Source organism: Triturus cristatus, chromosome 3_2 (genome assembly GCF_964204655.1).
Source record: "Triturus cristatus chromosome 3_2, aTriCri1.1, whole genome shotgun sequence".
In the NCBI taxonomy this organism is placed as follows: domain Eukaryota; kingdom Metazoa; phylum Chordata; class Amphibia; order Caudata; family Salamandridae; genus Triturus; species Triturus cristatus.
The window spans coordinates 796,624,312-796,638,148 of NC_140584.1; the positions used below are offsets into that span (position 1 = coordinate 796,624,312).

At 42.8% G+C, this 13,837-nt stretch overlaps 1 protein-coding gene across 2 annotated transcripts in view; it reads right to left on the bottom strand.

Moving 5' to 3' along the window:
• Positions 1 to 3,234: 3,234 nt before the first annotated feature.
• Positions 3,235 to 13,837, bottom strand: part of NRP2 (neuropilin 2) — a 182,988-nt gene continuing 172,385 nt past the window's right edge. For both annotated transcript variants that reach the window (XM_085648927.1, XM_085648926.1), the window contains exons 16-17: positions 9,461 to 9,523; positions 3,235 to 8,447 (exon numbers count right to left, since the gene is read on the bottom strand). In XM_085648927.1, the coding sequence (XP_085505053.1) occupies positions 8,155 to 8,447; positions 9,461 to 9,523 (356 nt within the window). In that variant the 3' untranslated portion in view covers positions 3,235 to 8,154. The remainder of the gene's footprint in view (positions 8,448 to 9,460; positions 9,524 to 13,837) is intronic.

Here is a 13,837-nt window from a genome sequence, read left to right on the forward strand (position 1 = left end):
GAGGTGCAGAAAGAAGGAACAGGGGTGCAGACAGAGGCAAAAGAGGTGCAGAAAGAGGGAAGAGGGGTACAGAAATAAGCAAGAGGGGACAGGAATTTGCAAGAGAGGTACAGAAAGAGGCAAGAGAGGTGCAGAAAGGCAAGAACAGTGCAGAAAGATGCAAGACAAGTGCATAAAGAAGCAAGAGATGCACAGAAAAAAGCAAGTGAGGAGCAGAAAGAGGCAAGAGAGGTGCAGAAAGAGGCAAGAGAGGTGCAGAAAGAAGCATGAGAAGTGCAGAAAGAGGCAAGAGAGGTGCAGAAAGAGGCAAGAGAAGTACAGAAAGTAGCAAGAGATGCACAGAAAAAGGCAAGGAAGGTGCAGAAAGAGGCAAGAGAGGTGCAGAAAGAGGCAAGAGAAGTGCAGAAAGAGGCAAGAGGGGTGCAATAAGAGGCAAGAGAAGTACAGAAAGAAGCAACAGAGGTGCAGAAAGAGGCAAGAGAAGTGCAGAAAGAGGCAAGAGATGTGCAGAATGAAGCAACAGTGGTTTCCGCACCATTATTACCAATTTAACACCCACATTTATCAATAAGTAACAGGTGACCATTCCAGGTGTGCGAAGGTCCTTCCACCACGCTGTAACACTTGTCGCTTCATTTTTAGTAACGTTTGAGCTAGAAACAAAGTTTTTTTTGTTCAAATCTGCAGATTATGCAGCAAATGATGGATTATGCGGCAAATGGGGAAAATGTATAATAATGCAAAAATCAGTGCAGCCGAACAGTCGCATAGTTCCAGTGGCTCTGCTCATACGTCTAACTAGGTCCAGAAGCACTCCTCAGTGGTTCCTTCTATTTTGTTTGTCTGATTGAGTTTATAGTTTAGCTTCTATGGAAACAATGGAGACTAAACATGAGGTTACCACTCCACAACACAGACTACCATACCACATAATTATACTCCATAACACACATTCCAACTCTACATAATTCCTATACAATAAGTGCCACATGCTTTCTATCCACATCATTTCACTGCACAACATCCCACATAATTCCACTACTCTCAACATACATCCACTTCACTCCCAAAACCATTAGTAAGAAAATGTTACATTTACATTGCCAATAACTCTAACTCTTGCAAATGCGAGACCTATCACATTGCAAATGCTTCTTTAACTAGTAGTCGCATTTACAGAGTGATGAAGAAAGGGGGCTGGGCCTCCAACCAGTGCTCAGGAATTCCACTGCAAATCACTTATAGGAGGTACCAGGAGGGCTTATTGGCCCCCAAAGTCCCTCAGGAGTAAAGTGGACTTCATCCCCAACCAGTAATGTGCCAGGAGGCATGTTTACAGAGTGGTGGACTAAGGGGGGGCGTGGCCTCTGAGAACCTCTTAGCAGTCCCACTGTATGGGACTTACTGGAGGTAACAGGAGGGGTAGTTGCCCCCCAAGGACATCCTTGGGAGCTAACTACTCCTCCTATTACCTCCAGTAAGTCCCACACAGCAGGATTGCTAAATTCTCATAGCAGGCCACGCCCCCTCTGCCCACCACTTTGCAAATGTGCTCTCTGGTGCACTCTTGGATGGGGATTGAAGTCCGCTTTGCTGCTGGGGGTTCTTAGGGGCCAACTAGCTTAGCTGTTACCTCCAGTAAGCCCCACACAGTGGGATTGCTGAGAGGTGGACACAGGCCATGTACCCTTTCTCCACCACTCTGCAAACGCTCTTCCTGGCATGCTCTTGTTTGGGGGGATGAAGTCCCCTTGCCTCCTGAGGGTCCCTGGGGGCCAACTAGTCCTCCTGTCACCTCCAGTAAGCCCCACACAGCTGTATTGTTGAGAGTGGTCAGAGGCCATGCCCCCTTTTTACACCACTCTGCAAATGCGCCTTCTGGCGCACTGCTGCTTGGGGGATGAAGTCCACTTTAGTCCAGAAGTCCTCAGGACACAAGGGGACCTCATCGCCCCACCACCAGTGCGCCAAGAGGCATGTTTGCATTTGTATTTTCACTATGATTGTTTTCAACTAGAGCACTCAAAGGTGAGTTCCTTTCAGGATTCTGGAACTTTGGCAGGCAGAAGGTCAGTTGGCCAGTCCTCTGTTGGTAACTCTTCCATTCAACAAAGTTTGCACAGTCACTCATGCGACACAATGCAATGCAACAAATTATGGCTATTTATTTATCACTGTGTTACTCGTTAGTAAATCTGGGCCGGCGAGTGAGCGTACGATGCGATAACCCAATTCATCACTGTGAACAACACAGTGAGGAATCACGTTGTGCTGCGTCATAAGTTCACCTGCAGTCCCAGATTTAATTAAAGCTAGTAACACAAAGCAACGCAACAACTTAAGATGATGTACTGTGTTGTGTGAAAGGGAGAGAGCAGAACAGTGCCACATCTACTAACATTTGGCACTGTTTTCCTATTTCCCTGCTCCAGCGCCCTGTTGGCTCCCATGTATCAAAACACACGCACCCTTGCGCTGTGGTGCAAGGGTGTGTTTGTTCTTGAAAGAATAGAAAGGAGACCCTTCCTGTACAAAACTCTTTGACTTTTCCTGCTTTGTATGTGTGCTAAACAATGCCAAACAGATGCAAATCAGTAAAAAAAAATAAGTGAAAAGAAAACATGCCTTGAAAAGGTGTAGAATTTATGTGCACATTCCTGTCTGATTGATTGTTGCAGGATTTTCTTCAAACCACATGGGTGGTAGCATGGGAAAGTCCATGCAGCACTCATGGAATGCCCACTTCACACACTGTAACACAATGCACCACATTGCGCAACTTTGCATTACTTTGGGAAACTATCTAACTCAAATCCAGATGTCCAGTGGATAGTAAATCCCAACATGACACTTTGCATTGAGTTACAAAGTAGCACAAGCACGCCGCAAAGCATTAGTAAATGTAGGCCGCAGAAGTTAGTAAATGCGGGCCCTGATGTTTAACTCGTTATCATGGTAGAGCCCGTTTTCTTCGGAGCAGGTCAGAGGACAACCTTGCTACGTCACTGGCTATTGAACAATGCTATAGTTTGTTTGTATACCAGGAGTGACATTACCTGAGACAAGAGGAAAGGGGCTCTCAGTCATCAAAGCACATTGTGCCTTTTGCCCACTCAAGTAGAATCAAGAAAACATCCCTCCCCAAAGAACATGGATTACATCAGAATTTTTCCAACACCTTCTGGTGACACTCATTATATGCTGCTTTGATAAATAATTGTACACAGACCATTATTTTATAATATTTATTTAAATAGTCATTTAAAAAAAGAATTTCTGCAAATTACATAACAGTTTGATTTGTTTTGACACAGAAGAGTCATAGGAAAGCTATCAGAATCATGGCGTCTGGCTCAGCCAGTGAATGATGAGTCAGCTTGAACGCTGACAATGCTGGCAAAAACAAGGGAAAGAAAGCTTGATGTGTTCAAGGGCTCTCAGTAGGTCTTGGACCAGGTTCTGAGTAAGCACATGAGTATAGTTGGCTTCATGTACGTGCTCTCATGCCATGGAATTAAGGGTAAAAAACACAAATCAGATGTCACTGAAGTCCGATGCACATTTGCATATTTCCCTGTCACACACTGAAGGTACATCCAGTAATTCGCGTCATAGGGACCATCCGGAGAATGATATCACAATAGGTCTCAAAACCCAGGCAGATGTCATCAAATAAAGACGCATTCCAGAATGCCTATTATTGATGATTGCAGGATCCAGAGCTGGAAAAGGAGAACAGTTTTTTGGTTTACACTGGATGGCCCCTGTAAAGATTGCTCATATTTTGTGTTTTTTAAGAACAATAAGTTGCAGCTTGCTAAACATCGGACTCAAAAGTACTCAGTTATTGATAGCAGTTCACAGAAGTAAAAAAAAAATACATTCATGTAAAGGGTAAATTTGCTCACACAAGGAAGAGGATGTTTTTCCTTATTGCAGAAGGAAATATATTATGAGGTTTTTAAATTAATAATAAGTTTAGCAAATGCGGTTCTGCAGACAGTTGAGAAACAAAAGGTTATCGAGGCTGTTTGCTTATTTTTGGATTACTTTTCAAACCACTGATTGCAGTGTATTAAAAGTCCAATAATCAGACAAATTAATGGGACTAGAATTTTAAAAGCACCTTTTGCTGAGGGGTGTGCAAGAGTATGGATGTGCGCTTCAAAGATCAAAGGACCTGACTTTTCTGTGCGTCAATCAAGAACAAAGGTTTCTATGGAGTGATTTGACTTAGATCCACCAATTTCATTGCCTCCATGTTAATTTGTAATAAACAAGAAATCCTGTATGTACAAACAGATTATTTGGCAGCACACATTTATACAAGGCTGATATGATGTTTATCCAAAGCAGTCAATTTGATGCATTCATGTTTCCACAGTAAAAAAAGGCAAGAGGCAGAATTTCTGGTCTCCAGAACAAGCCAGAAGATTGAGAGAATAGTAGATGGAGTGACTAGGAATGAAGACCAGATCACAATACAATGGAGGCCGGTCTGTCCTGACAGCAAACGTTTCCAGTGGGAGGGTGTGTGGCTTAGAAGGATGTGGGCTGGGGATGAGCCTGTGATATCAGACAGATATGGTTGGGTGCAAAGGTAGATCAGAAGTGGGCTTTGGGATTGGTTTGTGATTGACAAGGGTGTGTTCATAGAGAGATGCTTGGCTAAGGATGCTATAGATGTGTCTGATAAAAGCAAGCATTGGAGTTTGTGGTTGTGTCATCTGAAAGTGGGGTTTCAGCTGGATCTGTGAATCAGCGATAGTTGGGGTGAATACACGCTAGTTGTGGGGAGGGAGAAAATCTGTGATGGTAGAAAGTCTTGTGGTTTATGAAACAGGTGGGTCAAGGATCAATCTGTGTTAGGTAAAACCTATGATGGATGAGTTCAGAGCACATGGAGTAGTCTTTAATAGGACAAAAAGATTGACATGGATGTCAATTAGAAGACTAGACAGTCAAAGATGGGTCTGAAAGGAAGGGGCTTGGGCTTAATTGATTCTTGGTTTAGAAGACAAGGCATCTGAATAGGTCTGTGGTAGGGTAGAAGAATGGTTTACAACACAGGGTTTCTGGGAGGGTCTGTAATGCTAGAGAAACATGGCTGGATGGACACATTGTTTACGTAACTGAGCAGTCACTTGTAGGTCTGCATTAGGAGAGAGGCTTTGAATGTATGGCTGCCTGAGTCAGAGCACATTGAGTGGTGTTGAGTGAAAGCACTTGAGTTCATGGATGGCAGGGTGATACCAATGACAGATAACTGGAAGAGACCAAAGATCTCTTACAAAACTTTTGGCAAAAGAAGGCAGTCATGAATTGGGGTAGTAAATCATTTGATCACACGAGTAGGGCTGGACAGGTCTGCATGACATTATATATATAAAGGATGAGTTGTAAGGTTGGAGATGGGGGAGCGAGATGGCACTTTTCTTTCATATTCAAGGCACTTGATAAAAAATCTGAAAAGAAGTGTTGGTGTATGAGTAGCCGGGTGACTGAAGAAAAGGAGGGGGCGTATGATACCTAGTGTTGTGAGTTGAGGCTAGATTGGGCTTTACAGCATTCAACCCAATTCTAGACACCAACAATCGCCTGATCAGGATGCATCATTTGTGGCATATCTGGACTACTTTAATTCATGCACAGTGGTACATGCAATTCTCATGGTAGGATATGCAGGATTATAAGTAAAGTCAGGCTCTACAGAGCAAATACCAGGACTGCGTAATACTGCTAGTATGGAGGAGAACTTGGACTGACGGAAAGAGCCACCTCTCTTTTAGGTATACCGGAGAGCTCTTTGCAGAAGAAAAAGGATCAAGAGAACATTAAGTATATAATGGGACAGTTAAGCAGTCTCATTTGTAGGACAACAATTGCCAGCACACGTGCCTAGATGAAGGAGGGGAGAAGAATGGTAGCTACCAGAATATCATAGTCAGAATATTATCAGAGATATATAAAACATCTTATGTATTGTTCGCAAAATAATCAGCCCAATTGGAGTTATTAACAGAAAATCTATTCCAAATGGTACAATATCTTTGTTAAAAATATTTAGGACACAATTTTTATGTTAGATTATATTTCTGATGAAACCAGTAGACCACCAAACACCTTCAGCTACATCCAGTTGTCTCATAGAGGCATGACGATTTGGATACAACTAAGACTCTGTGACAGCAAGCTCCCATATTAGTGTATTTATAAGCCAAAGTATCTCCATTACTGACATTGGCACAATCCTACTCTTATGAGCACACAGGTAAATAGCAATCACTCCATTTCTGCTCTGTAACCCAGCCTACAACAGTACTCTTTACTCAGGAGTACCTTCTGACCACAAACGTCATGAAGACAGTCGGTGTTCATGCTTGACCAACAATCTCCTCCTCAAACAGATTTTCATGTAGGGATGCATCAAGTGGAAGCTGTACATTTACCACCTGCTGTCAATATTCACCACCCCTTTAACTGAGTTAGTACTCAAACTGTGTTTGAGTGTGAGAAATATTCCTTATCACAGATTGCCACTGGTAAATCCCTGAGCAACAAATTAATCATGTGGATTTGGTAACAATAGATGTTATGCTACCATTTGCTTGACTGACGCTTCCTGAATCCACTGCTATGCCTGACAACATCTACCATCGTCTCAACATCATCTGGTTGTATAAGAAATACAGCTTCAATCAACAGTCTTGAAAACCCACCCTTCATTGATCATGGCTACTCAGGATGTTACTCACAGGGGAGTCTCACTGCTATGTTCAAGGCTTTCTAAAATTATCTCATCATGCCCGGCTGCATCCCCCAAACTTATAGAGCTGTTCCATATATCTCCTGTAAATTTCTAATAATTCTAGAAGAAACACATGGATTCAAACTATTTCAGAAGGGTTATAAATAATTATAAAAAATGTGGAGAATTGCATCCCTCTTCTCAAGACTCTTTGTAAGAAAGCCATGAAGATCCGAGGAGTAGATTAAGAGTACTACGGTAGAGTCAGGATCCAAAGGAAAGTTTGGTGAGTAGACAAGTGACATGGGAGTGATAGCTCCAAATGACTCTGTTTAGTTTCTTTTTGTTATCCCTGACCTTGTGACATTCATATAAAAGCTTGATGAGTGAAATTTAAAAAAAAAAATAATGCCAATAACTCCATTCCTTCCCCCCATCACAACAAAAGAATCCCCAAAAATAATTACAATCAAAGCCAGCTCTGAATCGTAGAAAACGTAAGAAATGTGTGTTTCGTGATGTTCTTTGCAAAGAAAAAGGACATAGAGGAACCTGATAAGAACCCTGGCCTCGTCACCGAGAGCCCGACGGCTTCTGACCCAAAGACCTGGCTGTAGAAAATGGCTGTCATTCACAAATCATGTTAAGGCTCTTCAGCATGCCTCGAGGAGGTGCTTCCATGCACTTTTTGCACATTATAGTTTCCTGGAGGCTTAGTAGCTTTTTTTGTTTTAGATTTGTTCGTTCCACCTATTGTAAAAAGTGCTGCTGTTTCCGTTGACATTAAAACCGGTTGTAGAGGAAAGACAATACAGCGTCGGCATAATCCCTCTCCCCCCAAAAAAAAGCTCAAGGCAACATCAAGCCCTTCTTAGCGGGCACCAAAGCTGCCAGCTCAGAGCTCTGCTTCCCATCGAAATGCACCGCTTGCAAAGAGAGTATGTTCTCTTCAGTCTAGAAAAGCTTGTTTGGGTGTAGAGGAAGGGGCAAGGGAGCTAGTATGGCTTTCGTGCTGCTTTCAAAGACATAGTCAAAATGTTCTCCTCGCCAGCCCCCATTAAGATCAGGAAATAAGGAACAATGATCAGTCAGTTCTCCTTCAGTTTCCCAGAATCCTAGGGGTAAGACAAAGAGCTTCCTTCACTTGTGTTCACTTGTTCACTTCGAACAATTCTTTTTGTCCCAGTGCAGTTTTCATAGCCAAAGCATCACCGGCTCGATGACCAGCAAGCATAACTTTTGCGGGCTGCGATCCATCGGTTAGAACTGTGCTAGCATTGGCTGGTCCGAGCTTAACCTTCACGAGTGAAGATTATGGCGGTCAGTTCCAGTACGAAAAAGGAGCCTTTTCATCCGGGCGCTCCCGCTGGCATGGTTTATGTCAAATCTACTGTGGGCATTGCTGGTCACGCCTCAGAGCAGCACTTCTGGGGGTTCATCTTTACCTTGTGTTTGACTCCGTCATAGAGTTCAAAGTTGTAGTTCTCCAGGGTGGTGGAACTGCGCGAGGAAAGGCCACTGTAGGAGCAGGTGCAGTACAGAAGCAAACCAGCACAAATGGCGCCCAGGAGGACGCCGAGCGAGCTCATAGCAATGATGGTGACCAGGATGGGATCTAAGGTGTAGAGCCAGTTCTTCTCCTTGCCGGACATCGGGGTCACCAGGGAACTGGCAGGAAGATCTGTCGCTCCATAATAGGCTGTGAAGAGACAGAAAAGGTTATAAATAAAAGCTTTCTTTCCTTTATGTCACATTTTCAATGTTGTAACCTATTCTATTTTGAATAAAAAAATGAGAAATCCTACCTGGCAACAAAGGACAGTCTGTGACCCATGCTCATAATTTAGGTGACCTGCACTTATATGTGTCTCTTGCAAAAGTAAGATGTGACCTCGCGTGAGTTTGGGGGACGATAGTGAACCCAAGCAAACCGTGAGTTGTTATGAACCTCACTATTTTTAAAAAGGGGAGATTTTAAATAGAAAACTGAGTTTACATGGCAGAACAAAATTATTTATTGATACGTGGGTGTGAGCTGGCATTGAGAATTGTTTTTAGCATTGTGTGCTGGCAGGATGTTTGACAGTTAATACATCAAGCACGAGCTGTGATGCTTAAAATGTCATTTGGATTAAATGTTTTTAAACTGAGACCAGACATAGTGTTTTTAAGAAGAATAAAATATAGCTCAGAGACTCTGCTATTCATAGCGTGTGCAAAGTGAGTCTTTTATGAGTCTATTACATTTTACATTCATTGGCTGCTGCTGGTGGTGCCATCTAATGCCATATGTTAATGCACTTCTTCCTTTATATCAGGTGCCAATGGCATGCTCCCTCTTATTCAGGAAATGTTTGCAGTGTAAAGACAGAAAGTGTGCACCCCATTCAACAACTGTAAACAAGACAATATATCATGTTGAGGAACGGAGATTCTCAACCATTTCTGGATGATGGAAGAAATGGAATTTATCATGGTGGAGGGCTGTCCAACTTGTTCACTGCATATTGCTATTTTTCTCCCATTACCACCTCTCCCCACATTGCCTCCCAAATGCCCTCAAAGAGAATTGTATGTTACTTTTTGCAACATTAAAAAATGTATGTTGAGGAAGGAAGCACTCCAACGTGTAATGTTGGTACAGATCTCATTCAATGAATGAATTCAATTTTGGCCAGGGCAGTATGTATCAGTCTTAGGCTGCACACTTACCGTCCTCGCCGGTGTTTCCTTCTGGGTAATAATCCAAGCCACCGTTCACCAATGGGATATTCACTGAAATGAAAGAGGGTACACTCTTTAAAATAAGACATTACAACACAATAGAATTCATTGTCAATGAGAGCACAGTTAAGTGGGAGTGGGGTAAGGGAGGAAGCATCCACAGTGATTACCAGCATCCCCACCCCTGCCCAGCAAAATATTTTATGTAAAAATCCAGGCACAAAATGAATCAAAATGTCACTGGAGAAGGTCCACTTTTTAACAAAAAGGATTCTGCACAAAAGTCAACCACATGCCTAAATCTGAACCATATGTTCCTTTCCAAATAACGTTTTCATCTAAAGCTGGGCACCAAGCAAAGATGTTCAACAAACGCAAACCCACTTGTTGCTGATTAGGGGTTTCCAGTGTGACATTCGAAACATGGTTTAAGAGTATTGAAGTTCAGGGAATGTAAATATCAAAAGATGATGATGATAGTATACCAAGAAAAATGTGTTTTTATTTACCATCACATATAAATTGTTTCATACTTAACAAAGATGTAACAAGTGATTGAGAGACCTGCTCCACTCTAAAACTGCAAAACTGGGTGAAGAAGAAGGTATTCGAAGGGTCCACCAACCAACATCGCCATATGATAGTGGCTAAAACATGTATTTTATGGAAGAAAAGCACTAATCTGAACCCTTATAAAAAAAAAACTCCTCCAAAGCAGTCTCTTGGCAAAAGATTGAGTTTGTGTTTCTAAGTACAGTGCACATTTCTACCTTTGTAATAACATTGGCCCTGTTCGAGAAATCGACAATTACCTTCCGTTGATGTCGCTTTCATCATTTCAACTTTTGGAAGATTAGTCAAGACACCAATCTCATTACAGGTGATCTACCTAGTGGCTGGGGACACGAGGGGACTGTGGCAGCACACCATGGCCTAAAGGCATATGGGGGAACTTTGACGCCATCTTATAATGCACATGATCATAGCACATTTGCAATTATTCTGCAGTGGAGCGATGAAGTTTTACCATAAAATTGAGTTATCGAGTCTCCGTTTTTTGTGTGTGAATAACATTTGAAATGTTAGATGACTCTACACCATCTTTGAAAGTGACTTGTCATTTTTGTTTGGGTTACCTTGATATATATATATATATATATACATATATATATATATATAGATGTAATTCAATGTATATAATACATTTGAAATCATGATTTTATGTGTGTGTATATGTATATATATATATATATATATGAGCGTCTGTACTTTTATCTGTGACCAATGTATGCCCTCTTAAAATTCACCATCTGAGGCGCTACTGACCTGCAGCGAACACGTATATGTGCCTTTGGAGCCCAGTAGTACCAATTAGCGCAGATCACTGTCATTGGACCAGAAATCTTCCATCCCTTCCCGTGGCTAGAGAGGACTGCGCCCTGAGCTGCACCAGTTTGCAGTTCATTGTATGTAATTGAGCTGTGCAGCTTGTTGAGTGAATTCCTAAAAGGGTCCTGTTTTTATTATATTAGGCTGAAGAAGGTTTTCTTTTGTTCGCACTTCGCAAGTGTTTAGCAAAAAAATGTGGAAAAGCAAAGCACGAGTGCACTTGGGGTGGGCAGCGAATGTGGGAACAAAACTCAAGGTCACATTCCTTGGACTTCAAAAGCCCGGAACACCCACCGGCTTCCGCGGTCACTCGAGCTGCGAGGGGCAGAGAGCAGCGCGAGCAGAGCTCGTCACATTCTGCACCGAGTGGAGGATGTTTGGTTTGGATGCATGGAGGGCCGGGCAGGGTGAGACTGGGCACAGAGCCAAGGCTGTCCACAGTGTGAGGTTCTGCTCCTTTCACCTCATTCCGCTGCCCGCTCGGAAAAGCGTCCTGCAGCCTCTGCCTCTCAAGAGCCGAAGACCTGCCATTGTTTGACGGGAAGGAAGGGTACCCAGGCAGCAGCCAGGTTCACTGCAGCCCCAAACAACCAACCAAAAACACTCTGGCTGACGCGACACAGACGAAGGGCCAAAGACAAACAGTTTCCTGCGGCTCCTCTTTTTTTTTAGCTCTCCGTCTCCTACCAGATAGAACAAGCTGTCTGTTTGTGAAAAGACCTATTGTCAGCTTCCAGTGGACTTTGAGCCCACCCATAGCTTAGCATTGATTGGCTTTATTGTCACTCTCACTTGCTTACTTTTTATTCGTTAGCTTGTGTGGGCTTTCCTTCCTCTTCTTGTCCCTCCCCTGGAGCCTCATTGTTTGGGTCCTTCCTCTACTTTCACCTTTTTGTTTCAGCACTCCAAGGGACCACATGTGTTTTCCAGCTGTCTTCCCCCATGCTCCATGTTGTGTTCTCTCGTGTATGTCATGTACTTCTCTCTCTGCCATCCAAGTTGCTTTCGTCCCTTCCCTTTGTGTTGTTTCCCCAACCCATGCCCTCCATGTTACTTCCCCTCACCCACTTCAAAAAGAAAAAATATACTTTCGCTCTACTTTTTTTAAAAAATGGGCTAATTCAACTTAGATCAGTAAATATTACTCTTTTCTTTTTAACGTTCGTGAAAGTAATGCATGATCTGAGGAGGCTACATTTCAATGATTCTGCATGCGCAGTAGCATCATTCTGGCTTCTGCACAATGCTTTTAGAACAGGGTTTGAAGAGTGGACACTATTCGAGCACATCCACTGTGGTGTGAGAAGTGAGGTGACAGAGCCAAGTTACACCTACACATTCCACTTTAAATATCTGGTCTTTAACATACTGTCTAAGGAGTTGTTTAATTCCAGCCCTTTGCACCATTCCAGTCTTACGATATATATTCATGATGGGGATGCATGAGTGCAAGGATACAGCAGAGGTAATCTAAACGTTCATAGGCAAAGACAATAGGCCTGGGTTTAAAGCCAGAAATAGAAGAGACAACCTGCAAGAGTAGACAGAGAGGACAGTAGTTGTAATGAAGCTCATCATACTGTTCAATGCAGCACTCAAGTGAAACCGGAAGGATACACCCAAACAGCCAATAGCATTAGTTGCGAGAAGAATAATCCAATGGGCTGAGCCAAGACTTAAATGACAAAGTCTCAGGGCAGTGGCTGAAAGCAACTGGGTGAAGAAAGCCGGTGGATGAAAGGTCAGTACCTAGTATGTTGTGTTATGTTATCGTGTGTTATGTTACATACATAAAATAACATACCTAAAGCCCACTGTATGAACATTGTTCGCAATAGAGCTGTTTCACTGCTACACCATCAAAACGCAGACGTGTCATTTAAAGTAAATGACCAACCTGATCCTTGTTCCCTACACTGCTCTTAGAGTGAAATGTTGCCACGGCCAACATGTCTGAATAATGGTGGAAAACAGCACAATGGCTTTTTGAGGACGCCAGAGGAACAGTGTGTTATGTGAGTTGAAGACTGCTATTGGCTGTGACGTGTCACATGGATAAGTGAAAACCTGACCTCTTAGTCTGGCAGGATTTCACTCAATATTGATATCATTTCAATTGCCTTTTTCTACTTACAGAAACATTTAATTTCTACTCCAGAACAAACAAGCATATTTCAGTAAAACGTGATGAAATAGAAAAATGACCAGCTCTAATTGTCAAACATGGAGTATTATGTGCCTCACAATCTCACTACAGGGATCTTTAATCCGTACACTGACTCCCTAGAAATCCTACTGGTGGAACATCATGTCGCCCTACACCAGTATGCCTACAAAATGAAAATATATCTCCAAGTGTTGCTGGCAACTGAAATGCGAAGACGATGCCTGGATATTATTCAGTCCTGAATGTTCACAATGAGCAGGCAACCCTAAGTAAAATGCTACCGAAAGCAAGTTCATGTTCATTAGTGGAGGCAAAGCATCAACAGACAAGTGTAGAATGGCTGAGCAACTTACAGCTCAAGAAAAACCCCCGCACTTCCACCAAAAGTCGCAGGTCCCTGGGCTTCCACATGACCCTGTACCTCTCTTCCAATGAGCAAATTAAAAAAACCTTCCAGATGGTATGTTAATCAATCAGCCTCGAGTGCAGGACCACACCCTTTATCTCAATTCACCATAAAAGCTTGTGACCTATCACACAGCAGCAGAACCAAAACTCTTATGGCCAATAGCTCCACTCTTACCCTCTAAAAACTGTCTTCCATGTTACCAGGCATGTGGCCTCTCCCCAATGAAAGTCTGATCATGTCTCACCACACTCAGGGATCTACCTTGTTGTAACCGCAGGTGCATGTACGAGACACTCAACATTAATAAACCGATTACCTCGCCGGAAACCACCGGTGTGGTCTATGGTCACACCGACAGCATCTCAAACGTACCGGCGATCCCGAAGGAAAGGGAAAAGAA